This window comes from Arabidopsis lyrata (assembly GCF_000004255.2).
Source record: "Arabidopsis lyrata subsp. lyrata unplaced genomic scaffold ARALYscaffold_7, whole genome shotgun sequence".
Lineage (NCBI taxonomy): Eukaryota > Viridiplantae > Streptophyta > Magnoliopsida > Brassicales > Brassicaceae > Arabidopsis > Arabidopsis lyrata.
In genome coordinates this window covers 2684655-2711569 of record NW_003302549.1, presented here as the reverse complement: position 1 = coordinate 2711569, position 26915 = coordinate 2684655, and the positions used below count along the sequence as shown (strand labels likewise).

The 26915-nt window shown below is 33.7% G+C and overlaps 6 protein-coding genes across 13 annotated transcripts; 3 read left to right on the top strand and 3 right to left on the bottom strand.

The window, feature by feature from the left end:
• The first annotated feature begins 9864 nt into the window (after positions 1 to 9864).
• Positions 9865 to 10945, top strand: LOC9303184 (protein CASPARIAN STRIP INTEGRITY FACTOR 2). Its single transcript, XM_002869088.2, has 3 exons — positions 9865 to 10123; positions 10391 to 10437; positions 10588 to 10945. The coding sequence occupies exons 1-3, from the start codon at positions 10042 to 10044 to the stop codon at positions 10705 to 10707; spliced, it is 249 nt and encodes an 82-aa protein (XP_002869134.1). The 5' UTR covers positions 9865 to 10041; the 3' UTR covers positions 10708 to 10945.
• Positions 10946 to 11063: 118 nt separating this feature from the next.
• Positions 11064 to 14245, bottom strand: LOC9303183 (BEL1-like homeodomain protein 6). 5 transcript variants are annotated; one of them, XM_021019179.1, is made up of 6 exons: positions 13876 to 14245; positions 13583 to 13632; positions 12588 to 13330; positions 12033 to 12400; positions 11894 to 11954; positions 11064 to 11807 (listed from the first exon to the last, which is right to left on the bottom strand). In XM_021019179.1, the coding sequence occupies exons 3-6, from the start codon at positions 13248 to 13250 to the stop codon at positions 11289 to 11291; spliced, it is 1611 nt and encodes a 536-aa protein (XP_020874838.1). In that variant the 5' UTR covers positions 13251 to 13330; positions 13583 to 13632; positions 13876 to 14245; the 3' UTR covers positions 11064 to 11288. The 5 variants fall into 5 exon arrangements, with proteins under 5 accessions (XP_020874838.1, XP_020874835.1, XP_020874836.1 ...); XM_021019176.1 differs by having other exon boundaries at positions 12588 to 13323; XM_021019177.1 differs by having other exon boundaries at positions 12588 to 13301; positions 13876 to 14244.
• Positions 14246 to 15717: 1472 nt separating this feature from the next.
• On the bottom strand, positions 15718 to 17392 carry LOC9303182 (30S ribosomal protein S16-1, chloroplastic). Of its 2 annotated transcripts, XM_021018573.1 has the most exons (4): positions 17189 to 17392; positions 16931 to 17076; positions 16782 to 16827; positions 15718 to 16041 (listed from the first exon to the last, which is right to left on the bottom strand). In XM_021018573.1, the coding sequence occupies exons 2-4, from the start codon at positions 17061 to 17063 to the stop codon at positions 15879 to 15881; spliced, it is 342 nt and encodes a 113-aa protein (XP_020874232.1). In that variant the 5' UTR covers positions 17064 to 17076; positions 17189 to 17392; the 3' UTR covers positions 15718 to 15878. The 2 variants fall into 2 exon arrangements, with proteins under 2 accessions (XP_020874232.1, XP_002867110.1); XM_002867064.2 differs by lacking the exon at positions 17189 to 17392 and having other exon boundaries at positions 16931 to 17137.
• A 391-nt stretch (positions 17393 to 17783) lies between these two features.
• LOC9305205 lies at positions 17784 to 18896 on the bottom strand. Its single transcript, XM_002867063.2, has one exon. The coding sequence runs from the start codon at positions 18623 to 18625 to the stop codon at positions 17993 to 17995; it is 633 nt and encodes a 210-aa protein (XP_002867109.1). The 5' UTR covers positions 18626 to 18896; the 3' UTR covers positions 17784 to 17992.
• Positions 18897 to 20016: 1120 nt separating this feature from the next.
• On the top strand, positions 20017 to 23708 carry LOC9305204 (squalene synthase 1). Its single transcript, XM_002869087.2, has 14 exons — positions 20017 to 20075; positions 20116 to 20479; positions 20823 to 20865; positions 20984 to 21073; positions 21166 to 21241; positions 21412 to 21481; positions 21742 to 21891; positions 21998 to 22102; positions 22206 to 22352; positions 22534 to 22609; positions 22766 to 22854; positions 22957 to 23048; positions 23189 to 23231; positions 23337 to 23708. Exons 2-14 carry the CDS (start codon positions 20285 to 20287, stop codon positions 23397 to 23399), a joined length of 1239 nt encoding a protein of 412 aa, XP_002869133.1. The 5' UTR covers positions 20017 to 20075; positions 20116 to 20284; the 3' UTR covers positions 23400 to 23708.
• An 86-nt stretch (positions 23709 to 23794) lies between these two features.
• LOC9303181 (inactive squalene synthase 2) lies at positions 23795 to 26899 on the top strand. Of its 3 annotated transcripts, XM_021016484.1 has the most exons (14): positions 23795 to 23961; positions 24074 to 24299; positions 24497 to 24539; positions 24712 to 24801; positions 24882 to 24957; positions 25059 to 25128; positions 25252 to 25401; positions 25500 to 25604; positions 25685 to 25831; positions 25949 to 26024; positions 26120 to 26208; positions 26284 to 26375; positions 26494 to 26536; positions 26632 to 26899. In XM_021016484.1, exons 2-14 carry the CDS (start codon positions 24105 to 24107, stop codon positions 26695 to 26697), a joined length of 1242 nt encoding a protein of 413 aa, XP_020872143.1. In that variant the 5' UTR covers positions 23795 to 23961; positions 24074 to 24104; the 3' UTR covers positions 26698 to 26899. The 3 variants fall into 3 exon arrangements, with proteins under 3 accessions (XP_020872143.1, XP_020872142.1, XP_020872144.1); XM_021016483.1 differs by lacking the exon at positions 23795 to 23961 and having other exon boundaries at positions 24015 to 24299; XM_021016485.1 differs by lacking the exons at positions 23795 to 23961; positions 24497 to 24539 and having other exon boundaries at positions 24211 to 24299.
• The last annotated feature ends 16 nt before the right edge of the window (positions 26900 to 26915 follow it).

Below are 26915 nucleotides of genomic sequence, written 5' to 3'. Positions count from 1 at the left end.
TATTCTCACGTAACATGCAAAGCAGCAAAGGTATTAAGGTTGTCAAAATCATATTTGTCGTTATCGAAATAATATTTTAAGTTAGGGTAAAAATGTCTTCTTCTTTAGAGTTCCGAAAGCGATTTTCCCAAATTTTGATTAGTCTTTTCTAATAAGCCTCAACAATTGACCATAATTTCAACCATGTTACGGACGTCAAGAGGTGATTAAAAAGACATAATAAATACATCGTCCCTTAAATATATGTATTTTTAAAAATGTTGAAATTCTTAACCCTTCTACAGCTTATATGTTTACTTAAAAACTTTTTACACTAATCATCTCTCCAATATTTTCTAAAATAGTATCAAAATTCTTAACCTTTGTACACCTGCCTAATTGAGCTATTCTCAGATTGATACATTATTAAAATCGTGGTCTAATCAAAATATTTCAATTAATACACATCAACTATCTTTACTTCTTTAATTTAATTCATATATTCATAACTGAAAATTCATTTATCATATTACTATATTATATATATGCTTATACGTTTTATTTGTTTTGTAATGGAAAAGAAAATCAACCGTATTAATTATAGGGACGGCAGCCAACAGTGTTTTTAAAAGCCTGCATTGTCAATAAAAAGCCTCCGAAAATAAAAGACTACCCGGGTAGCTACCAGCCAATAATGGGAAGAAGTCGGTGCTTTTTGTATACATTACTCTAAAGGTTCAAAGCAACAAAAAAGAGAGGAAAAATTAGACTTTGGCAACCAAATAAAAATATTTTATAGTGAAATTTATGAAGACTTCACTAATATATGATCTATTGATTTGTGATAGTGATCATGTCGACGTATATTCATCCGGATTTAAAAGTTTATATATGAAATTTTTTTATTGGAAACATGGCTTATTTAATGTTGAAACCTATGGTTGGTAGAAGTTGGAAAACAAATTAAACACTTTTTCTTCTTTACGATTTTCGGATTCTCCATTTTGTTACATCATGATATGAATACCACTACTTTTGGACGACCTATATATTCGACATATGCTTTATTCTAGGGCTGGGCATTCGGGTATGCGGGTCGGGTTCGGATAAAACCCGATCGGGTACGGGTCTTTCGGGTAGAAGAGTTTAGGACCCAATAGGGTAAATCTAAAATATCGGTTCGGTTTCGGTTCGGATCTAATCGGGTTCGGGTCGGTTCGGGTTTAGATTTTTAGAACCGCTAAATACCCAAAAAAATCGGGTACCCATCGAGTTCGGGTATTTTATACCCAAATACCCAAAATTTTACCAAATACCCGAATTTTATCCAAAATTTTATCCTAATATCCGAATTTTATCCGCTACTCTAATATCCGAGTTTCACCCGAAAATTTATCCGAATAACCGGAATTTTGTCCAAATATTTAAAAAGTTTACAAGCATCTCGCGTATAAATATATTTTGTCTTAAATATTTAAATATAAGTGCATTTAATTTTTGGTAACTATTCTCGGATATTTAGATATAAATGTATTTAATTCAAATATTACATATATAAAAAGTTTTATATGTATAAGTATATGTAATTTCGGGTAATCGGGTACCCGTTCGGGTATCGGGTTCGGATCGGGTTTTACTCTATACCCACGGGTACGGCAATACAAGACCCAATAGGGTAAATAGCTAATACCCGTATCCACCCCAAACCGGTTTTTTCGGGTCGGTTTCGGTTCGGGTACTCGGGTACGGTTTTTTTGCCCAGGCCTACTTTATTCCTTCAAATTAAATTTGAATAATCGTGAAAGAGAATGTTTATAGTCAATTTATAGTACAAATGTGTCTAGTAATCTATATACACGTATATGTCTTTTATATTCTCATGTTTGTAGATTTTCTTTTTCTAAAATATGGTTCTCGTTTCATGTCCATTGAGATGTTAAAAAGTTACGAAGATAATCGTAATTTTCTTAACGCAATTGCGCGCAAGAAATTCTTTACCACTAAATTGTTTTTGTCACAATTCTATCTTTTCATTATTTAATTTTTTCTTTAATTTTGTTTTTGGGCACTGGCCAACTAAGAGAAAAAGGTAATTATGTATAATCATCGCCTTGTTAGTAAAGTTAACAAATCAGCTTACCAAAAAAAAAAAAGTAAAGTTAACAAATCAAATCATAATTAAAAGACGAGTATGACAAAACTTTAAACATTAAAGTAATGTGTTTTGATAAACAGAGAATTCAGACATATATTTCACATTTCCTTTAGATCCGTGACTAAATTATATTTTTATTTTGACTTATATGTAAGGTGTGGAAGCCCCTTTGGCCCATTGGTTGACCAAAGGTTGATTAATGCTTCTACACTAAGAGGTTTGGGGTTCGAGTCCCAGATATTGCGATTTATTAACAAATTTGCAGATTAATGGAGGCAAGTGTGCAGGAGATCTCCAGCGATGTACAATTATAGCCGTGCGCCAGGATTCTACGCAGAGAAGGAAGTGTCGCTAGATCGTGGATCATTGAAGGTATTCATCAAAATCATGAAGAAGGAAGTGTAGTCTGTCGTGGATCTACTAAGGGTCGGCAGAAATTGTCAGTTGTAAAATCGTCTATGTAACAGTTCTCATAATTTGCAATTAATAATAAATCTAGACGGCAAAAAAAAAGACTTATATGTAAGGTTCGATAAACCTAAAAATTATGTTTTAACATAGATTTAACGTAGCCTTAGGCTTGGAACCTCAAATGTCATAAATATTAGGAACCATTAATAATATAATTGTTTTGATAAATAGTTAGATTCTCCACCTTTTATTTATTTAAAAAAATAAAAAATAATGTTGGCTTGGAAGCCACCGATGTTCACGGCCTACTTTAAAAACAACATTTTCTCCGTGAACTCTTTTTGATGATGCATAATCTTAATAAAAATGTTTCGGTATTATTGAAAATAAATAAAAAATAATGACTAACATGTGAAAAAACTCCTTATTAATATTCAAAACGCTCCAAACGATTGCATGACGAGACAAGAAAAGCAGGGGCGGCGCTACATTAGAAAACAATCTCAAAAGTCGTAGCCGAGACGATACTCGAATAGAATTTCTCTTTGCATGTAATTTGTCCATGCTTCTCGTACTATCAGAATATGTTTTGAGTTATTTTAGATAAGCCCAAAATTAATTAATGACAGCAAAGCTAATTAATTAAAGCTCAATTTCTTAGAGCATCTTCATCGGAAGTTTCTAGATGAGAAACTCCTTAATAAAATAGAATAAAAAATAAAAAAAGTGAGAAGAGAGGACAAAAACGTTTCTCATTTGAGAAACTCCTAGACACCCATTTTTACAATTGTCTTTGTCTGATTAGTTCAAAAATATTATTTTATTTGTCAGATACTAAATTGAGTGTCTGACAGATGTAAATGCTCTTATAATAAGCCTAAAACTATTAAAAAGCCTCACAAGTCAAAACATAGGCCCGATTCTGTTGGGCCATTACAAGTACTAACTACTTGTAGATATCTCTATGGGTCATTCAAAGAGTTTAGCCGGTCCAACAGGTTTACCATAATTTACAATTAATTATTTAGCTTGACTGGTCATGTATTTAAAAGACGGGAAGATAAATCCAGTTAGTTTTCACGTATTTAAATTTATTATTAAATTTTAAAACATTTTGTCTAACAACAAAACTTTTAGCTAAAAATATCAAAACGGTTTACTTAAAACATTATTTTTAAAAAACCATTAAAATTAAAATTAACTACGTGAAAACAACATTATTTTTAAAAAACCATTATATAATAAATAATCATTAAATTTTAAAATAAAAACAAATCATGGGACGAGTTAAGAAATTACGGAACGGGTTATATTTCGGAAAGGATTTATATGGCGGACGAATTTGAATCAATATTTATATACCGCTTTAATACGGGTTAAATCCTCAGTTTATTAATAATTGTCTCGTGGACTCGTGGTATACGGTTACTTAATAACAATTGTAAACTATAATATAAATAAATATGTTATAAGGAGATACAATTTACAAAAATTTTTATACTAACTTTAAAATTAAATCATCCCGCGGTGTACCACAGGTTAAAATCTAGTGTTGAAGTTATGACAACACAAAACTTACGGACCAAAGGACGAGATGCTAAGTCCGGTTAGTTTTCACGTATTTAAATTTAACATTTAAGTTTAAAAACATTTTGTTAGTAAAAACTTTTAGCTAACAATATTAATTAAAATATTATTTTTGAAAAACTCTTAAATGAAATTTAAATAAGTGAAAACATGTTAAACTTAAGACACCACAAGATTTACGGACCTAAAAGACCGGATGCTAAGTCTGTTAGCTTTCACGTATTTAAATTTAACATTTAAGTTTTAAAAATTTTTATTTATAAAAATATTTTGTATCATAAAAACTTGGGAGACTCACAAAAATGCCCATTTTTCAATACCCCTTTTCAAAAATGCCCCCTTTGGATGTCCATTTTTAAAAATACCCCTTTTATGTACAAAATGACTAAATTACCCTTCTTTTAATAAAAGATATCATAAATATATAAGGAAATATAACAAAATTAGGTCCACAAAATACAAAATATTTTTTGGCGGGAAAAGTGATCCCCCAATTTTTCCCGCCAAAACACATGTAAAAATTTGTAAAACCTTTAAAATACCTTGTAAAATTTTCCCGTAACCTTGTAAAATTTGTAAAACCTTTAAAATACCTTGTAAAATTTGTAAAACCTTTAAAATACCTTTAAAATACCTTGTAAAACCTTTAAAAATTTACAAGGTATTTTAAAGGGTTTTTACAGGGTATTTATAAAGTTTTACAATGTATTTTAAAAGGTTTTACAACGTATTTATAAAGTATTTATAAAATATTATAAGATTTTACAAGCTATTTTATAAGGTTTTACAAGTTATAAGGTTTTACAAGTTTTTTATAAGGTTTTACAAGTTATAAATACCTTATAAAACCTTATAAGTACCTTGTAAAACCTTTTAAAATACATTGTAAAACCTTACAAAACACTTGTAAATACTCCGTAAAACCTTTAAAATACCTTGTAAATTTTTCCCGCCAAAAAAATTTCGGCAAAAAAATTGGGGAATCACTTTTCCCGCAAAAAAAAATTTTTGGCGGGAAAACTTTTTGGCGGGAAAAATTTTTACGGGAAAATTTTACAAGGTATTTTAAAGGTTTTTACAAGTGTTTTGGCGGGAAAATTACCGGATCACTTTTCTCGCCAAAAAATATTTTGTATTTTGTGGACCTAATTTTGTTTCAAATAAGGGTAAAATAGTCATTAAAAATTAAAAGAGGGCAAACTTAAAAATGGACTCTCAAAAGGGGCATTTTTGAAAAGGGGTATTGAAAAAGGGGCATTTTTAACAATTTCTCTAAAAACTTTTAGCTAAAAATATTACTTAAAACATTATTTTTGAAAAACCTTAAAATTAAATTTAAATACGTGAAAACATGTTGAACTTATTACACCACAAGACTTACAGACCAAATGACATGACGCTAAGTCCGATTAGTTTTCACTTATTTAAATTTAACATTTAAGTTTGAAAACATTTTGTTAATAAAAATATTTTGTATGACAAAAAACTTTTAGCTAAAAGTATTACTTAAAACATTATTTTTGAAAAACCCTTAAAATTAAATTTGAATACGTGAAAACATGTTGAACTTATGACACCACAAGACTTACGGACCAAAGGACGGGATGCTAAGTCCGATTAGTTTTCACGTATTTAAATTTAGGGAGACTCACAAAAATGCCCCTTTTTTAATACCCCTTTTCAAAAATGCCCCCTTTGGCTATCCATTTTTAAAAATACCCTTTTTTATTTACAAAATGACTAAATTACCCTTCTTTTAATAAAAGATATCACAAATATATAAGGAAATATAACAAAATTAGGTCCACAAAATACAAAATATTTTTTGGCGGGAAAAGTGATCCCGCAATTTTTCCCGCCAAAACACTTGTAAAAACTTGTAAAACCTTTAAAATACCTTGTAAAATTTTCCCGTAAAACTTTTTCCCGCCAAAAAATTTTTTTTGCAGGAAAAGTGATTCCGCAATTTTTTTGGCGTTAAATTTTTGGCGGGAAAAATTTTTCCGCCAAAAATTTACAAGGTATTTTAAAGGTTTTTTACAAGGTATTTATAAGGTTTTACAATATATTTTAAAAGGTTTTACAACGTATTTACAAGGTATTTATAAGATATTATAAGATTTTACAAGCTATTTTATAAGGTTTTTACAAGTTATAAGGTTTTACAAGTTTTTTATAAGGTTTTACAAGTTATAAATACTTTATAAAACCTTATAAGTACCTTGTAAAACCTTTTAAAATACATTGTAAAACCTTACAAAACACTTGTAAATACTCTGTAAAACCTTTAAAATACCTTGTAAATTTTTCCCGCCAAAAATTTTCCCGCCAAAAAAATTTCGCAAAAAAAATTGCGGAATAACTTTTCCCGCAAAAAAATTTTTTTGGCGGGAAAAATTTTTACGGGAAAATTTTACAAGGTTTTTTAAAGGTTTTTACAAGTGTTTTGGCAGGAAAATTGCGGGATCACTTTTCCCGCCAAAAAATATTTTGTATTTTGTGGACCTAATTTTGTTTCAAATAAGGGTAAAATGGTCATTAAAAATTAAAAGAGGGCAAACTTAAAAATGGACTCTCAAAGAGGGCATTTTTGAAAAGGGATATTGAAAAAGGGACATTTTTAACAATTTTTCTTAAATTTAACATTGAAATTTGAAAACATTTTGTTAATAAAAATATTCTGTATAACTAAAAACTTTTAGCTAAAAATATTACTTAAAACATTATTTTTGAAAAACCCTTAAAATTAAATTTAAATACGTGAAAACATGTTGAACTTATGACACCACAAGACTTACGGACCAAAGGACGGGATGCTAATTCCAGTTAGTTTTCACATATTTAAATTTAACATTTAAACTTGAAAACATTTTGTCAATAAAAACATTTTGTATAGTAAAAAACTTTTAGCTAAAAATATTACTTAAAACATTATTTTTGAAAAACCCTTAAAATTAAATTTAAATACGTGAAAACATGTTGAACTTGTTACACCACAAGACTTACGGACCAAAGGACGGGATGCTAAGTCCGGTTAGTTTTCAAGTATTTAAATTTAACATTTAATTTTGAAAACATTTTTTTAATAAAACTATTTTGTACTATAAAAAAATTTCAGCTAAAAATATTACTTAAAACTTTATTTTTGAAAAACCCTTAAAATTAAATTTAAATACGGAAAAACATGTTGAACTTGTGACACCACAAGACTTACGGACCAAAGGACGGGATGCTAAGTCCGGTTAGTTTTCACGTATTTAAATTTATCATTTAAGTTTGAAAATATTTTGTCAATAAAAATATTTTGTATAGTAAACAAATTTCAGCTAAAAATATTACTTAAAACATTATTTTTGAAAAACCCTTAAAATTAAATTTAAATACGTGAAAACATGTTGAACTTATGACACCACAAGACTTACGGACCAAAGGACGGGATGCTAAGTCCGGTTAGTTTTCACGTATTTAAATTTAACATTTAAGTTTGAAAACATTTTGATTATAAAAATATCTTGTATAATAATAGCCTTAAAAACCTTTTATTTTAGTTTGAAATCCGAAAAAATAAAAGTGATAAATAAGTGTTGACCTAATCAGTTATTTATCTATAAAGTTAATTAATAAGGAAATCAAAATATTTATTAAAAAAAATGAAATTAAGAAATCAACAAACCTGACTGTCGTGTAACTGGGTGACGTTGTTTGCTAAAGCCCATTCGTTGTAATCTGAAGCCCATCTCTTCTTCTTTGACTTGGGCCGGAACTGCAATTTTGTTGATGGTGAAGATATCTCCTCAGGCGGTTCCTAGTGTGAAACTGTTCGGAACCCCAAATCTCGTCGTCACTTGCATTGGAAGTCTCTATGCGTTTTCCCGAAAGCAAAGATGCACCCGCAATTTGCGTCGTCACCTCGAACTCGTTGCCGGAACTCGCACTAATCCTCCATGATTGGTTAGAGAGATCAAACGCAAGAGACTTTTCTCTCGACTCTCGAGTGGTGTGGTACGAATGATCTCTGGCCTTAGCGAATTAACACCGGCTTCATGATCTCAAGATCTACGATCTTCTCTGTATATATGACAATGACATTCACATAACTGATTTCGCAGACTTTTTTTTGGAATGAAAAATTTGATTTTCCAAAGAAGGAAGAAGATATGAGTATTTATAAGAAAATGTTAACGCACAAAAAAAAAGGAAATATCAGGTTCTAGGGTTTCCTTTTTTCATATTTGGGCTACAAAAAAAAATGGAAATTGATCATAACTTCGGTAAGACAAAATTACCCTTTTCCGTTACAACGGTCACATTTTTTTTACAGCGTAACGATTTATAAATGGAAATTATTTGGTCACAGGTTTTGATCTAAGAGTACATGAGATTATATTGTTTTTGTCGAAAAGTGGAAATGATTTTAGTTATGAGTCCTAAACTTCCGTTCACGGCGGAGGTGGTTATAATGACGCCGACTAACTCCACCGCCATGAACAACCCTATGAGCGTACGTCATGTACTCATGTACTTAAACGTTACAGAAACTTCCGCATATGCATCTGTCTAGAGACTGGATGTCAGCCTAAGGAAGCTCGGATGGAGAGGCTCAGTAATGAGATCAAAGGTGCATCTGGTTCAGCAACTTAATTCCTCAACCGTCTCTGAAATAGATGAAGGCATCCAACAATATCATCCATTGTTTCCAGAAATTTGAATCACAGAATTGATAACAATACTATATTTAACACTCTAATCATAGAATATATATTTTTGGTCAAAAATTAATTAGGCCGGTTTTCTTCAAAATGAGTTATGGTTTCTTGTTAGGATGTGCACTCATACCAGCTTAAAAAATAATATTAGTGACAAAAAAAAAACTGAAATTAAGAATCGTGAGAGTACGGTCATCATCCACTACATCATCTTTACTCCTTTTTATGTGAAACCATAAAATAATACGACGAACATTAATTATAGTGACGAATCAGTTCATTAAAGCAAAGTTCAAACAACTTTGTTCTCTTTCCATAGTCTCAATTAATCAGCAATCCATCTAAGATATTTATTGTGCGACGAATCAGTGCATCGAAGCAAAGTTTAAACAACTTTGTTCTCTTTTTTCCATAATCTCAATCAGCAATCCATTTAAGTTTGACACTTTGCAAATACTATATACATTAGTACTTACTTTTTTTTTGTGAAAAAAGTTGTGACCCTAACCATAAGCCTATAATTTTCAATAATTATCTTATGATCGATTGATTTGAGTTAAACGCAGTAGTTTATCATACAGCATTTATCAAATTTATAGAGGCCTAATCGTACATTAGTATAGGAAATGAACTTTGACCGATATTGAATACCTAGTCTTTAAGGATTTCTACCATTATGATGATTTGGTAAATTTAATTGGGTTATGATTGTCGTCTATCTCTTAATAAAATAATGAAGCCACTCATATTAAATAATCAAGTCACTAACCTCTTTAGACTTATTGTGGCCAACAATAGGAAAGTGGTCTCCTTTCAACTTTTTCTCCAATCCCACCATTTTCGTGAACAATTTTTTAGTTAAAAGCATTAAGAGATGTTTGCATTAATTAAATGATGGATAAATCCTTTTTTGTAATGTATTTTTATTTAGTTATAACTGATACAATCTCATCAAGCCAATCTCTATTTAAACCGGTTTTTTTTGTTTTGTTTTTTTTAAAGCATTCATGTTGGCTAAAATATTAGTTACCTTTTAATGGTGTTAATTATTTCTTTAGTGATTATATATAGTGATATACCAAACGCACAGGCTTCTCTTTTTTTGATAAGGTGTATCTTAATACACAAGATATAGCTTAAGAGCACATCAAACACTTTCAAAAACTTTGCTTTTCCATAGACAAAAATTGGAAAAACATCAAAATGGGTTTATTGCCATTGGTGAAGAAACTAGGTTTCATCTTTCTTCTTATTTCAGCTTCAGCGTTTGCTCTCTCTTCTGCAGGTTTGTTTCTTTCTGTTCTCTCTCTCTATCAACATATTTATATTCCTTTGTTTGCAGCTTTTTTCTGCAAATTCATGTGCCTACTACTTGCGATCAGTCTTTTGGAAAGTAAGATAATAACATTAAGAGCTTGTGCTCTCCACATGTGTGTTTCTAAATACTGATTTAATGACTAAAGGAGAAAATTAACTTAGCATTATTTGGAGTGCTTAATCTTCGATATAAAGAAAAGAGAAGCCTAAGACTCTCTCTCTTTTTTTTTTGTAGGACGATCATCCATTCTAATCTATAGCCAAGAAGATGATCATCCAGAGGTAGTCGTTTTAACCCCATACATAGTTGCCAACTTCCGTGCGTTGTATATCTATACTTAGTAAAACCGAATAATTTGATATATTCAAGAAGTATTTAGATGATTTCAAGAACGATTTGTACGTTGGTGAACACATTCTATTTGTGGACAGGTGGTGGAAAGAAGAATACATGAGCATGAGAGAATCTTGAGAATGAATTCAGTAGACTATGGCCACTTCAGTCCTAAACCAAAGCTCGTGAGGCCTCCTTTCAAGCTTATTCCCAACTGATCATATCATCGATCGACTATATATAGATGCCAGACTTTATGAGATGTATACTATATGTAAACCTAAATACTAACACTGCAATAAGTTTGAATGATAATCATATATATAAGTTTGAAGATATGTTGTCTAGTAAAATAATGATTAGATAGTGTTCTTTGCTATCATGCGAATGTAAATTTGGTAAATATAGTCATCAATATTGTCGGTTAAACGAAAAAAATTAGATGAATATTCAATTTATCTGATAGAATTTTTATGATAAAAAAAAAAAAAGAATTTTTATGATCAAATATTAATATTGAAATATTCCATTAATGCTGAAAACGGATACAGATTGTATATAGTAGATGTGATAAGATATAATTGCTACAGTTTAATGTCCATCTCTTGCAGATCTCAAATTGCATTTCCCATATTGTGTTTGGTCCCAATGACCTAGCCTCACTTATATTTCTTACACAAAAGAATGTTTACTTTATACAAATATTTCTAAGACTTTTTCTTCTGACCAACTTTCTTCCACTAGAGAATTGAGACTGATCATAACACCTACGCTTTATTCCTCTCCATTGCTTACTTCTTCAAGCTACAAAATCATGTACCAATTGTGAAGAATTAATCCGGTTCTGGCGACTTCTGGGGTTTACATACTCCATTTCAGCTCCCGGGATGGCATTCTCGTATATATCTACCCCGGAAAAGTTGTATGCCGCCTCACTGGACATAGCCACAACAGTACCATGTCCTTGAGAGTTTTGAAGCCCTAGAGTCAAGGACACATCACCACGACCCAATCTTGACATATCAGCCACATTATATGTAGGCTCAACTGCCATGAACTTGCGACCATCCATATGACTGCCTTGGACCATGCCACGAGTTTCCTCACCATATTTATGTCCATGGTCCGGTTTGGTCTGGTCTTGTGAAAACTCTTGAGCTCGATCTTCATCAACAGCAGCAGCATGTCCTATCTCAGACATTTTTGGTGTATTTTCGGAAGAAGAGTTGGAATCATTCTCTGTGAATTCCTCCTTGTATATCTCCTCCACCATTGGCTTCCATAAACGCACTCGTGCATTTATAAACCAGTTTGAAACCTTTTACAAACATAAAACACACAATAATCCATAAATAAATTACAGTATGAAGAGAAAGAATAATCTTCAAATAAAACATTCCTTACCTGACCGCGGCTCAAGCCCGTTTGTCTTGCTAGCATGATCTTATCAGAATCCTTTGGGTAACTGTATTCATGTTTTGAAACAGTAATCAGCATTATTTATGAAGAAAATGTGTGGAGATGATATTCAGAAGAGACTTACGGGTGAAGAAAATGCTCAAAGAGCCAAGCACGAAGAATCAAAACAGAGTTTTCAGGTAGACCGCGTTGAGGCCTCCACGCTTGAGGTTGCATAAAACCTCTTTGCTGTCTTAAATGTTGATCAACGTACTTAAGCCGGCTTATGATGCCAACTCTTTTCCCATCTGATCCATCTTGTTGTTCCCCAAGGCATTTCCGTATCACGAGGATTTGTCCGGATATCGCATCCCTTAGGCTACGAAAATGGCGAGAAATTGTTTGAAGGGCGAGTGCTGTGTATGGTTTTGCTGCTCCATAACCTGCTATCACATCGAACGAGGATACAACTATCTGCATCTGCTGGTAATATTGCTTATATCTTCTATCCACCTTTACCAAAATCAAATGCAAATATCTCATTTGTTTTATCCAACATATCCTATGTACCAAATGTAACAACATTATGGCTGCAATTTATTTAAATGTATGCTTTATTGCATTTAAAATATTATAACAAAGGCCTATAAAAGGTAACTATCACATGATCAAATTTAGAAGATAGGTCTCAAGTCATTACCTCGTCCAACATTGACAAGAGTTTTGTCAACCTGCTCTGCATTTCTTGTCTCTCTGAATGAGAGATTTCCGCAGGAGGATTCGTGCTCGAGTCTTGAGTGTTCTGATTTGGTTCTTGAGGGTTCTCGTTGTTTTTATCCCCCTCTGTCTGAAACTGCTTTAGAGCTTTCCTAACATTAACAGCCTCATCTAGAAGCTGTTGAGCCGCCTTGAGATACTTTGAGTTGGGAATTTTCCTCACAACATCCAAATTCTGATTCCCGACCAGGAAGCTCTGTGTTGCATATTCATTGCCTCTGAAATGCTCGGCTCTCGGCGCCATATTTTGATGGCTCATTTGATGAATTCCAGGAAGAATCTGTGAACCAAGGCTAAGGGACAGTCCCTGACCAGTCTGAAGAATCCCCGTGGCACCTGCCATCGCGCTCATTAGCTGGAAACCGTTCCTGTCACTCGCTTGATCTCTCCAAGAACCGAAATCTTGATCAAGATTCTGCATTTGCGAAATTCCGCCAAATCTTGACAATGCTTGCCTCTCTTGTGAGGCTGAGACATTGTTAGCTTCAGTTCTTTCTCTACCAGCTAATCCCTCAGAGTAAGAAACTGTAGCATTCTGGATCATTGAATTTCCGGGAAGAAACTTTGTTTCCGGATAATTCTCCATCGAAATGGAGTGTTCTTCTTGGCTCAATAGAGTTCCATAGTCCCTTGTTTTCTGATCAAGTCATAGCATCAGCCTGGAAACTTGAGTTTATCATCATTCAACAAAATCCATCCTGTTATAAGAACTTAACTAATGGAGGAAATGCTTGAAACTAAACAGATTTAAAAACAATTGAAACAGAGTATGATCCAGAATAGGTGTATGAAATAAACATGTAAGATTTCATCATGTCTTGAATTCGTTATGCATGCAATTATGAAGATGTAAGCAAAATTCATAGACGAAAAAAAGAAGTTGAATAGAAATAAAGAAAGATTAATAAAGAGAATTACCTGGAAATCAACTCCTGATTCTGATGGATTGTTGAAGGAGACAACCAAATCTTGAAAAGAATAACAAAATGTGAAAGATTTTATTGAAATTTTAAAGGAAAGAAATCAAATATTACGCCTCTTTCTCTTGGTTGTTTTTTTTGGTATGAGATATAATTTGAATTCATCATCTCATCAATGTCACACGTGAAAGACCCATATCATTCTCTCCCTCCTCCAGAAGTAAGAATGCAAATAAATTTTTTGTATTTCTTATTTAAAATTTAAAAGGGGAAAAAAACTCATATAAAAACCTTTTTATTTTTCCCGGAGATACTGCTTCAGAAAGCCATAATCTGGTTGGTGCTTGAACCTCCTGTTTCTTGCTTACTGATTCTTGGAATCAAGTCTTTGGTAAAAAGAGAAGAAAATTATTGCGAAAATGTTATATAAATGTATGGTTAAGGAGTTTCTATCTTTAACAACCAGTTGGTCGACCTAAACCCCTCTCTTCATTTTTCTCCCAATCCTAAACCTAATCTTAATCCCAATCCTTATCTCTCTCGCTCTGTCTCTTAAAAACACATTGATTAAATCAATATCCTCCATATAATCACATTTTGCATTTTCTATTTTCTTTACTTAAGTTGAAAACTACAAAGAATCAACTACTAGTACTAGCTAGTTCTTAAATTTTAAGAAAATTTTAGATTTAGTGGACCTTTTCATCAATTGAAAAGTATCTATTTCGATATTTTTTTTTCAAACTACCTTATATTTTTAATATACAAACTAATCTTTTTAAATCTCATATGTGACTACTACTTATAGTTAATTGGTTTGTACTAGTCTTATCTTAAATTCAAATTCGGAAGTGTGCATGTTATAGTCTATTTTGCAAATCCACAACAAAATTTAGCGGATTAGTAGATGATAGCGAGTTTTGATTAAGTAATATCACAAATTGTTTTCTGATGAATAGTTTAGTTCATTAACTTTAGTTTTACTTTTTAAGTAAGCCAAGCCATGATTGTTTCTTCTTCCTTTTCTTTATATATTTCTTTCATACTTTTTTGGTATCTGATTATACATTCGTGGACTCTGGTCGTCCAGAGGCTATGCAACTATTAAAGAAATAAGGGTCCCAAAAAATAACAAACACAACTTTTTCTTCTTTTTATTTTCATTTTGTAAACACCATAAGTGCTCGTTTTCCCCACTGAGTTTTGTCTTTTCCTGGAAACAACTTGTAGGTATTTATGGATTAGTACTTTTTCTTTCAAATGCTTCTAAACTTAGCATTCACTTTCTTGTTTGACAGAATTCTATATCCTAGCTAATTCCTATGTCCTAAATTGGTAACTACTATAATCTTTAAAATTAAATTAGGGTACAATACTGATTTGAGAGTGAGAGAATAGTTAGTTCCATGGGCTGAGACTTGAGAGAAACAACACAAAGATAATGAGAATAACTTAGACAGTGATAGGAAGCTGAGGGTGGATTTTTGAAGAAATATAAAGTAATAGGTGTAGAATGACAATAGAGGGAAAAAGCTGTCTGAATTTGGGACAGATGTTGCAGCGAGAGGGTCAGAGCCAGAGATGCCGTAATAATACGAACAATGAACATCTCTGAAGCAAGAGAGAGAGAGAGAGAGAATCTAATGGGATACGAAGCGCGAGATTTTGTTGGCCCAATAGAGCTGTAATGTCCCCAAGACACATCCTTTGTTCATAACTATAACATTTTCTTTTACAAGTTTATTGTCTAGTGACTCTCTTGAATGTGTTTTATGTTTTAACGTTACGCATATATAGTGTATATATCTAGACGACAGAAATACATTTTGGCAGACACTGAGACCAAAAAGACGAAATACAAATTTGAAGAAGGAATATAAAGCGTTTCACACCTGTATGATAAATTGAGAATATATATTTGACAAATGAAATTATACAACTACACCATGTAAAAGTAAAGAAATATAAAAGGTAAGAACGAGGTTCTAAAATGTGCTAGATCATTTTCAGGTTAGAAGATAAATAATTCCTGTCTTTAGCTCTCAATCCAGAATTCCAGATATTGAGAATGAACCCAATTCCTGAAAAATATGGGCCTCTTACCAAAGCCCATTTAGTCTGAAGCGAGAGTTGTTAACGTAAAAAGGCCTGCTCATATTAAAAAAATTCACCAAACTCTGTTTATCAAGTCAATGTTGCACAAAAGTCATAACTCTTAAACAAACATGAAACATTACATAAACTCCTTTCACATAGACACAAAAGGCTCTTTCTTGCTCAGCGCATCAACACTCCTAGTTCAAGATTTCACCTGTTATGGGTGAAACATGTTGGCTTGTAGATTGCTGTCCATTTTTCGAACCTACCACGACCATAGACTTTGGGGGTATCAAACCGGCCCTGAACAGCATATTTTCCACTGAGTCTGTTGGTTGAGCTCCAACAGATAACCAGTACCTGCATTATTCAAGTAACATGTGTGAAAATCGATTTCTTTCAACAGTTGTGCATTTAAAGTTTAGTAAGCTACTAGGAAGTGAGTGGATTTAGACTGTTAAGAGTAGTGTAATCAAATCAATCATACAAGCAAAACCAAGCCTCACAGAAAATTTGCAACAGATGAAAGGGCTGCTTATTGTTTTCAATGGCAAGAGAGTTGTATATTAAAGAAAAACAGAAACACTCCTAGTCCTAGTGATGCATTAGGTGTAGAAACAGCCAAACATGACTGAGAAAGCAGAGGAATTAAGGATGGGACCCTTATGCAAATAGAGTTTCGGACACAGAATCAACGGAAAGAATTTCTCAATTTGTCAGATAAGAGAAAACAATCTAAGCAATTAAGCAGCATCATTGTCGCAAGAACAAGCTTATGACCTTGCAGATTACTAAAAAGAATGAACTAAGAAGATAAAAAGACAAACACGAAAACGCATTCCATTGCGATGCCCGGTCTAATAATTTATAATAACCGTGTCATCTAAACAAGTTAAACTTTGTTCAAAGAGCTCAAAAGTCAAAATGAAAGGTTTTTTGGGTCCCATGAGGAAGAATCATATGGATAATGTCGATAAACTGTTTAGTGTTTCAGTCTTATCAAACAATCATGAGATTTACAACTAATTAGTGTCCTAAATACACAATTATACACGCAAAGAGTAATATGAAGATGATAGAACAAGTAAGAAGAAACATACTTGATCCTGTCGAATTTGAGGCTCACTCTATTCGCATCTTCTTTCCCTGAGGAGGTACACGCAAGCAGATTCATGTAAGCAGCAGAGACATGAAGAACAAGTGTTGAATTTTACTGACAAGTGAGAAAGGTAGAGGAGAAGAGACGAACCTTGGAGTGGATCATAAAACCCTAAAACCTCGATTTGTTTACCGTCCCTCCGCGATTTGTCATCGGCGGCAACTACACGATAGAAGGGTCTATGTTTACAACCAAAACGCGCCAGCCTTATCTTCACCGTCATTTCTGCTTGGAAACTGAGGTCGGAGAAGAAAGAAGATAAGTAAAAGGTTTAAGCTGGTTTTGGCTTTTGCCCCTTATCTATTGTTTATTGAGAAGATGGGCCAAGTTGGGCCAGTTTAAATTTACCTCTTTATTCACATTAAACCCATTACGTTTATTCACACATTTGTTTGCTAATCTCGGATCTTGATAATGACATCCAGAAATTCCAAAATATTCAATCAGCTCCCTGTCTTTAAGGATCTTCCAAAAAGAAATTGCTTCAGAAAGTTCAATTTGAGAACACCAGCATCTCTTGTATTCGTATATACGAAGTCCATAGTGCATGCAACAAGAAGTTAGATATAATAATCAGAAAAATAAAGTTATATCTAAGTCTCAACCACTCAAATGTCGAAATCAGAGTGATGCGTACATCCAACGAGTATGACTTTCCAAGCAACCACCAACATTCATAAAAATTGCAGAAGCTTACAAAGATAACCAAATTAACCACCACCAAACACTAACCTTCTTCCTGTTAAATCATTGCTACAAGTTTAGATGTCGTTTTCAATTCCAAGGTTCACACAAAATCAAACGAGCTCATCTATCAAGAGTTACCTATGATCCATACATCATCTTCTCCATGTGAATTTCAACACTAGAATTTGCTAACCCAAGATTCACAATCACAAACTGATCAACCAAATTAAAGAAGCATCACAAAGAAAGCGATCAGTTCATGAACCATTTCGTGAATACTAAAAGAAGAGTTATTTAATTTCCATCATGTACAATGAGATCTTCAGAAACATCCGAATTACTAAAGAGGAATTGAAATTGAACTACCAAATTTACACATCAATTTAACCCAGAAACTGAGAAATTCTACCGAGTTCTTGAAGAAACCACGTCCCATCGCCTTGAAACTTCGAAATTCCAACACAATCAGCACTTGAATTTCATGCCGAGACCATGCTTACCACGAACGATACCAGGTGTCAAGTGCGAAAACGGAGACATCTTCTTCGAGGCATAGACCTTGGCGATTGCTCTTTTCCCCAGTTTCCTCATCCTCTGTCTCCCCACCTTTTTATTCACGCTACGCGGAACCAACTCTTCGTCTAGATCATAGGAATCGTCGTATTCACCATCTTCACCACCGCGATCTTCTTCGCCGTCATCGTTAACAAAATCTCCGTACGTAATTCCAACAGAATAACCAGAACCTCCACCGAGAAACATCATCCGCCGTTGAGCCCATCCAAGATCATTCTCATCAACTTCATCGCGGACGACATCATCCCCAACACCATCACCATCCAGATCCACGGCGAGATCACCACCGTCAGCAACAGGAATTATCTCAGGCGGCGGAGAAATGACAGACGGTGCGACAAAGGAAGCGTCGTCAAGAGATATGACGTCATCATCGGAAAGACTATCGACGGAGAAAGAATCGTCGGAGAACTCGCCGTCGGAAGGGTTAACGACTTCCCAGAGATCGAGATCGAGTTCGATTTCATCTTCCTGGTTGAGAATGAGAGGAGACATGGTGATAACCCTAGATCGATTCGCCATTTTTCCAAATTGTTTTGTTGAGTGGTTGCTTCTTTGATTTTTCAAGACTGCTTGTTTTTTGTTAACCAGAGGAGAGGAAGTTACCCTTTTAATAGAAGCATACTTGGAGAGAACCACCGTGTGTTATCTTGTGCCAATTGGTAATTACACTGTGGAAGATACGTATTTACAACCAGTTATATTTTGCCACGTAAGGATTGTTTTGCCACATCAGCGTCGCCACAAAGTTTTGCCAGTATAAATTATTTACGATCTCGTCCATTTATGATAATAAAAACTAAAAAGATACCTTTTCTTCCATTTTTTTAGAATATACCTTTTTCGTTTCAACAATTTTTTTTAAAAATCTTATTTTATTTCTATAATTTCATCATCTTTAATTTTGTTAATTTTTGATTATACTTAACACTTTTTTTTTAATAGTTCTTCTCTCCATTTGCATTTTGATTTTCTTTTTAGTTAAAAAAACGGTGAAATCAAATTTCTTTAATTTCCGTGGCTTCTTTTCAATTTTCATTGGCTCTAACGTTTTTTTGACTTAAAAAGGAAACAAACAAAAAAAATGTGAATCCTTGTGAGTTGTTTTTGCCTAGGAAGCATGGAAGCGCCGTCCAATCTCCGATTCTCGCTTCGGAACCGGAAGCGGGTGCGGAAGCGACCGGAATCGTGATGGAAGCGCGGTTCCAGAAAATTGAAGATTGGAAGCTTCTGGGAAGCGTTCGATTCGGACCTGGAAGCGTGGTTTTTTATCAACGGAAGCGCAGTCTTCTTCTTCTCCCCCCCCACCTAGTTTTTTACTGGTGTGTGAATGTGATTTCTGGTCTCTTCCAAATCATATAAATTCTCCTAAGCTCATGAAGAAAAATATCGAATGCTCATGATTCATTTGAATCCTCTTTTCAAGTTGTCTTCGGTGGTTTCAGTTTTAGATCTAATCGGCGACTCTTCTTCTCAAGTCATCTCCGACAAATTTGTTGAAAGGAATCTGACTACCACAAGCCATATTTGGGCTTTAATTTTTTTTATTCTTTTAAGCCCAATTTTATTTAAATGGCCCGTTTATATGTGTGTTTTAAGCCCAATTAAGACATCCAAAATATTTTATTGTTAACAATGCATTTTCTTACTTTTGATGACTATATTTATTATTCTACATGTTATGTATTTCGTTTGGTTTAAAATTTTCTGAATTATAATACATATCCAATGGTTAGTGTAAAGTAAATTAAATATTCAATAAATCTATATATATATATATATATAATATATATATATATTTACGCTTCCAACACGTACCTGCTTCCTAATTTTTTTAAAAAACTCGCCTCTCAGCTTCCACGTACCCGCTTCCGATTCCATGCAGCTTAAGTTTTTGCTCACTGGCAGAAAAAAAAAAAAAAAAAAGCTCAGAATGAATCCTTTGTTTTCATCGATGAATAAACTAACAAACATTTTGCCCAAAAAAAAAAAAAAAAAAAAAACTAACAAACAAAACTAAAAAATAGGATATTCGCTGGCCGAATCGCGTCGATCCACATCGCAGGTGAGGGTTCCTGCAATTTCTCTCCCTCGTGGTCTCTGAATCTCAGATCGTCGCAGCAAAACTTTGCTTTCGTTCGTCAACGAATCCACCATTTCTGATTCAAATTTCTGGAAACAATGGGGAGCTTGGGGACGATGCTGAGATATCCGGATGATATATACCCGCTCCTGAAGATGAAACGAGCGATTGAGAAAGCGGAGAAGCAGATCCCCCCTGAGCCACACTGGGGTTTTTGCTATTCGATGCTCCACAAGGTTTCTCGAAGCTTTTCTCTCGTTATTCAGCAACTCAACACCGAGCTTCGTAACGCCGTACGTTCTTCTCTCTCTGTCGATACTTGTGTGGTCAACGTGTTCAATTTCTGGAGGAATCCAAATATCTGACATACATTTATTGTTGACGTCGGCGATTATTGGTTTCTTCTGTAGAATCGATGGCTTTGATAGTCTGTGTTCCACTAACTTCAATAAGAGTTCTGCAGATTGCTATAAATTGATTCTGTAGTTTATCTGAGCTGCAGTAAATGCAGATTGTATTTTAACTGGGGGATTTGTTTCCTCTTGTTTCTAAGGTTTCCACGTATCTTGCTTCGCTCACATGCCATCAGTGCAATCTTGAAGCATTTTCTTAGTCAATTGCCTTATCATTTTGTAGGTGTGTGTGTTCTACTTGGTTCTCCGAGCTCTTGATACTGTTGGTTAGTGTCTCTTAACTATGCTTTAAATGAGGCTTCGCCAAAATCTGCAAATGTTAGAGCCATCTTCTTTTCTCATTATCCTGCCGCTAATATTATTTTTTTTTTTGTTGGACGACAGAGGATGATACAAGCATACCAACTGATGAAAAGGTTCCCATCCTGATAGCTTTCCACCGGCACATATACAACACCGACTGGCATTATTCATGCAAGTCTGAAGAGTCTCTTTACATCTTCATCTTTCACTTGCCATTAATATTTGACTGTCTAACTTACAAATTTCACTTATTCAAAATTTAGGTGGTACGAATGAGTACAAGGTTCTAATGGACCAATTTCACCATGTTTCTGCAGCCTTTTTGGAACTTGAAAAAGGGTTAGTTCTAATATTTGCTATATGCACTTCTGTTCTATTTTTTAGTTTTTTTTTTCTGCTCATGTTATTTCACGTTTATTGTTTGAGGTACTTAATTTTTTGAAACTCCAATCTGCTTTCTGACAATACTAATTATGTTATTTTTATAATTTATGCCTTTGTATATGAAGGTATCAAGAGGCTATCGAGGAAATTACTAGAAGAATGGGTGCAGGGATGGCCAAGTTTATCTGCCAGGAGGTTTGTGATACATAGCATTTTTCGTAGCTAGATTTGTTTTTGAGTTATGGTGACAAATGTCTTGAGCTAGACTAGGGTCTCTGTTTCAGTTAGAATTCTGTCATACTTACTCTTGTCATAAATCATAACATCAGATCTATATTTGAATGACTCATGTGATTCTTGTTCTATGATATGACAAGTAGTATTTGTATTGAAAGTACCAAAACTTATCATTTGTATACCGATCCAGTTGATCCAGTTTTCACTGTTATACACAGGTAGAAACTGTTGATGACTATGATGAATACTGCCACTATGTTGCTGGGCTTGTGGGTTTAGGTTTGTCGAAACTCTTCCTCGCAGCCGGATCAGAGGTTTTGACACCAGATTGGGAGGCGATTTCCAATTCAATGGGTTTATTTCTACAGGTACAACAATGTATTTTGAAGGTGTACACTGTTTCTTCCTCAAATATTCTGCAACTTTCGACAATGTCTATCATCGAATGATTTATAACACTGGTCTTATATGCAGAAAACAAACATTATCAGAGATTACCTTGAGGACATTAATGAGATACCAAAATCCCGCATGTTTTGGCCTCGCGAGATTTGGGGCAAATATGCTGACAAGCTTGAGGTGCTTACTTACCACTTTCAAGCACTCATCTTTTGTCTGATGTTACCCATATTGACTAATTTCTGACAGTGCCTTTTTTTGTGATTTATAAATTGTAATGTAGGATTTAAAATACGAGGAGAACTCAACCAAATCCGTACAGTGCTTGAATGAAATGGTTACCAATGCGTTGATACATATTGAAGATTGCCTGAAATACATGGCTGCGTTGCGTGATCCTTCCATATTTCGGTTCTGTGCCATCCCTCAGGTTAGAGAAAGAGATATCACATAATTGTTAGTCTTTAAAGTTCACGTTGAGAACTGTTTATATTGTTTTCCTCGTCATATGGAATTAGATAATCTCCTCTTTAACTAGGTCTGCATTGATATAGAATGCCTTAGGGCTTAGAAGTTGATATTGCTTTGCTTGGATGTGTTTTCTTGATCAGATCATGGCGATTGGAACACTTGCATTATGCTATAACAATGTACAAGTATTCAGAGGCGTTGTGAAACTGAGGCGAGGTAAGATGTTAAGCCTTAGAAATTATGTAGGCCAATCCCTGATTTCTATTTCTGAGAAAGGAAAACCCATAATCTTTTATTATCAACGAGCTTGAGAACGTGTAGCTAGCCTTATTATCTGAAACCTAATATTGCTGAACACTATCTATTGTTTAGGTCTAACTGCTAAAGTCATTGATCGCACAAAGACAATGGCTGATGTCTATGGTGCGTTCTATGATTTCTCTTGCATGCTGAAGACAAAGGTAGTCATTAGTTCCATGTTTGTGACTTGTTTTATTTTCACTCTGTTTCTATTCTTAGAAAAGAATCATATGTGAATTTTCTATCGACAAATATTAACATAGGTTGACAACAACGATCCAAATGCTAGTAAGACACTAAACCGACTCGAAGCAGTTCAGAAACTCTGCAAAGACACTGGAGTCCTCCATAACAGGTACAGTCTTTCTTTTGAGCTGCATTAGATTAATCCTCTCACTAAGAAACTGGTCTCAAGTATTCCAGAATAGGATAATATCATCATAATCTTTCCTTCTGGTTGGGTTTCTGATATATCGTTGTCTCTCTTTCTTTCAGAAAATCATATGTTAATGACAAAGGACAACCAAACAATGTCTTTGTAAGTTACATTTTTTCCCTTTTCCATACATGTATCTCATTTGTTTTGAAATATATATATATATATATATATATAACTGACGCTCTTGTCTACCTGAAAACGCAGATCATAATGGTTGTGATTCTACTGGCGATAGTCTTTGCATATCTCAGAGCAACCTGGGTCTGATTGTATCACCATCATTCAAGATGTTGAGAGCAAATATTGAGTGATGAAGTAATCAAGGTTTATTCTTATTCACGCCACTGAATCCTAAGCAAGATTGTTTCGAGAACAAAGAGAGTTTATACATGGTTTGGTCTAAAACCATGGATTCTGTTTTAGTTACTACCTTCTTTGTCTAAACGTGCATTTGTTCCTTTATTTTTATCCCTTGTGTTTAGTTTAAAGTTCTTCTTTTGTTATTTTTTGGCATGTTATAACATCTTTAATCAGGCCTCATTCCGGAATTTCAATTGGATCCCAAGATTAATTTTACTATCAACCAGATAAATCCAAATGCAACAAGAGAAAAAAAAAAAGATAGAAAAGTAACAATCGAAGACTTTGTGGAAATCTCTTCTTTCTTTTTAGGTCGGCAACATTCTTACATTTATTTTTTTAACGTTAAGTGTGTAGCATGCGGCAAGCAAGTTAAAATGCCAAAAGAGAACATCGTTGGACCCATGTATCATCGTGGCAAGTTTAAGTCTTAAGAGCAAGGCCAAGGGCGATTCTGTGGAAGTGCAAGGTATGCAAATGCCGTGGGGTCCATATTTGTTGTATACTTGTATTATAGCATATTGGTCAACCATTTTGTTCCCCAACTAATCCTCCATTGTTGGCTTGTCATTGTTACAAAGGAGTTCCATTTTTTTTCCTCTGTTTCTAAAAATGGGAAGCTTGAGTACGATTTTGAGACACCCGGATGAGTTATATCCGCTCTTGAAGTTGAAACTTGCGATTACGAAAGCTCAGAAGCAGATCCCACTTGAGCCACACTTAGCTTTCTGTTATTCAATGCTCCACAAAGTTTCTAAAAGCTTTTCTCTTGTTATTCAACAACTTGGCACCGAGCTTCGTAACGCAGTATGTATTTTTCTGCCTCTTTGTCTCAGTAATATATCATCAACATGGATTTATTAAGAGTTTGTGATATATAGTCTGTGTTGTAGATTGACTTAGATTTTAACTTTATTCGACAAGTAAATTTTGTTTTTCTTATATATAGCTTTGTTACATTTTTAGTTACAGCAATATTTCCAACATTTTCTTTGTTTTATTAGGTGTGTGTGTTCTACTTGATTCTCCGAGCTCTTGATACTGTTGGTTAGTGCTTCATAACTATTGTTTCCAAACATTACCTTTAATTTGAAGAGTCTTTTTCTCCAACTTTCTTTTAATAATATCTATGTTTTGATTAATATAGATCTATCTTTTTTTCTTCAATGGCAGAAAATTCTTGATGTAAGAAATTAGTAATTTTTTTTTGTTACTACAGAGGATGACACAAGCATTCCAATGGAAACCAAAGTTCCAATTCTGATAGCTTTCCACCGTCACTTATACGATGGTGGCTGGCATTTCTCATGTAAGTGATAAGAAGAGACATCTTAATCTTTCAGATGAAACTGTTAATTTTTTCTTAATTTTCTCTTCATTCAATTTTAGGTGGTACAAAAGATTACAAAGTTCTAATGGACCAATTTCACCATGTTTCTGCAGCTTTTCTGGAACTTGAAAAAGGGTTAATTATTCTCTGTTCTGTTTTTATAAATGTTGTTTATTGATTGATCTACTGAATTTGGTGATACTAATTTATGTTGCTTTCCTAACTTAAACAAAAAGGTATCAAGAGGCTATTGAAGATATAACTAAAAGAATGGGTGCAGGAATGGCCAAGTTCATTTGCAAGGAGGTTTGTGATACAAAGAATCTCTGTGATGTGTTGTTTCAGTTTTGAAGTTAGAATATAGAAGTTAAGCATCAAAACTTTTTAGCATGCTTTGTTAACAGCTGAAATTATTTGTGTATTCGACAGGTAGAAACAATTGATGACTATGATGAATACTGCCATTATGCTGCAGGACTTGTGGGTTTAGGCTTGTCAAAAATCTTCATCGCTTCGGAATTGGAAATACTGACTCCAGATTGGAAGCAGATTTCAAATTCTACAGGTTTATTTCTCCAGGTATTCATTACAATGGTATAATATTGACATGTACAAGGAACTTCCTCAAATCTATTTGCAATTTTTGGAGTTTTTTTGTATGTTATCTTACTTGCTAGAAAACAAACATTATCAAAGATTATCTTGAAGACATTAATGAGATACCAAAATCGCGTATGTTTTGGCCTCGTGAGATTTGGGGGAAATATGTTGACAAGCTCGAGGTGCATACACTTCACTCTCAAGCTCTCATATTAAAAAACACAATGTGACTCTTTTCTTTTTGTGAATTCTTACAATGTAGGACTTAAAAAATGAGGAGAAATCAACACAAGCAGTGCAGTGTCTAAATGAAATGGTCACTAATGCGTTGACTCATGTTGAAGATTGTTTGAAATCATTGGCTTCATTGCGTGATCCTGCAATATTTCAGTCTTGTGCCATCCCTCAGGTTAGAGAAAACACAATGTATCACATACTATTTAGCCTCTCCTATCTAATTTAATATTTTACTCTGCTTTAAATATTTACCTGAGAAGTGTTTATGTTGATATGAAATATTGACTAGATCGTGGCGATTGGAACACTTACATTATGCTATAACAATGTACAAGTATTTAGAGGCGCCGTGAGACTGAGACGAGGTAGAAGGTTTATCTTGAGTTTGATTTGCAATCTTTAACAGAATTTCATCATCTAAATTTATCTTGAGTTATGTTACAAACATTTCTATGTTTAGGTCTAATAGCTAAAGTAATTGATCTCACAAAGACTATGGATGATGTCTATGGTGCGTTCTATGATTTTTCTTGCATGCTACAAACAAAGGTATGTATACGTTTGAACATTTCCAGTGTTTAGTGTTGGTAATTAGAAGGTGAGATATGTGTTATTTAATAATAGGTTGACAAGAACGATCCAAATGCCATGAAAACATTAAACCGACTCGAAACCATCAAGAAAGTTTGCAAAGAAAATGGAGTCATTCACAAAAGGTAGACTCTGCTTTTTCTTGGTTTCTTCTACTTGTTCTAGCAAATAAAATGATCTTTTATGTTTTGTTTGAGGTTCTAATGAATCTTTTGTCTGTTTTTTCTTCTTAATGCTGGTCAGAAAATCTTATGTTAACGATGAAACACAGTCCAAGGCTATCTTTGTAAGTTAATTTTATATCAGACTTCCATAGAAAGTGTTTCATATTTAGGATTAAGTTACTCATCATCCTCCTCTACTCTATTCATGAAATTGCAGGTTGTAATGTTTGTGCTTCTACTGGCCATAGTCGTTGTATATATATCTCGAAGCAAACCAACGTAAATGACTCTGATTGTGTGACTTCATGATCTTGGAGTCATCATAAACATAATTTCTAGCTTCTTTGAATGTTTGATCAAATCTTGAATTGATTGTCTATTCAAGATTGTTTCCTTACTAAACTTCTGCTATTTTTCTCCCTTGTCTTTGTTTTTGATTTCAAAATTGTCTACGATTTCAATTGTCAAATTTTCTGTTTTTTTTCTCTCTTCTTTTTCAGT

Bases quoted from the DNA above. Each gene is read 5' to 3' on its own strand.
- LOC9303184 (XM_002869088.2), top strand. From the start codon at position 10,042: ATGGGTTTATTGCCATTGGTGAAGAAACTAGGTTTCATCTTTCTTCTT. The intron at 10,124-10,390 runs GTTTGTTTCTTT...TTTTTTTTGTAG, and splicing joins GTTTGCTCTCTCTTCTGCAG to GACGATCATCCATTCTAATC. The intron at 10,438-10,587 runs GTAGTCGTTTTA...ATTTGTGGACAG, and splicing joins AAGAAGATGATCATCCAGAG to GTGGTGGAAAGAAGAATACA.
- LOC9303183 (XM_021019179.1), bottom strand. From the start codon at position 13,250: ATGGAGAATTATCCGGAAACAAAGTTTCTTCCCGGAAATTCAATGATC. The intron at 12,401-12,587 runs GTAATGACTTGA...ATTTTGGTAAAG, and splicing joins TCTTGTCAATGTTGGACGAG to GTGGATAGAAGATATAAGCA. The intron at 11,808-11,893 runs GTAAGGAATGTT...TGTTTGTAAAAG, and splicing joins CGGGCTTGAGCCGCGGTCAG to GTTTCAAACTGGTTTATAAA.
- LOC9303182 (XM_021018573.1), bottom strand. From the start codon at position 17,063: ATGACGGTGAAGATAAGGCTGGCGCGTTTTGGTTGTAAACATAGACCC. The intron at 16,828-16,930 runs GTTCGTCTCTTC...GTACCTCCTCAG, and splicing joins GTTTTATGATCCACTCCAAG to GGAAAGAAGATGCGAATAGA. The intron at 16,042-16,781 runs GTATGTTTCTTC...TGAATAATGCAG, and splicing joins CTCAAATTCGACAGGATCAA to GTACTGGTTATCTGTTGGAG.
- LOC9305205 (XM_002867063.2), bottom strand. From the start codon at position 18,625: ATGGCGAATCGATCTAGGGTTATCACCATGTCTCCTCTCATTCTCAAC.
- LOC9305204 (XM_002869087.2), top strand. From the start codon at position 20,285: ATGGGGAGCTTGGGGACGATGCTGAGATATCCGGATGATATATACCCG. The intron at 21,482-21,741 runs GTTTGTGATACA...TGTTATACACAG, and splicing joins CCAAGTTTATCTGCCAGGAG to GTAGAAACTGTTGATGACTA. The intron at 23,232-23,336 runs GTAAGTTACATT...CTGAAAACGCAG, and splicing joins GACAACCAAACAATGTCTTT to ATCATAATGGTTGTGATTCT.
- LOC9303181 (XM_021016484.1), top strand. From the start codon at position 24,105: ATGGGAAGCTTGAGTACGATTTTGAGACACCCGGATGAGTTATATCCG. The intron at 24,540-24,711 runs GTTAGTGCTTCA...TTGTTACTACAG, and splicing joins CCGAGCTCTTGATACTGTTG to AGGATGACACAAGCATTCCA. The intron at 26,025-26,119 runs GTAGAAGGTTTA...TTCTATGTTTAG, and splicing joins CGCCGTGAGACTGAGACGAG to GTCTAATAGCTAAAGTAATT.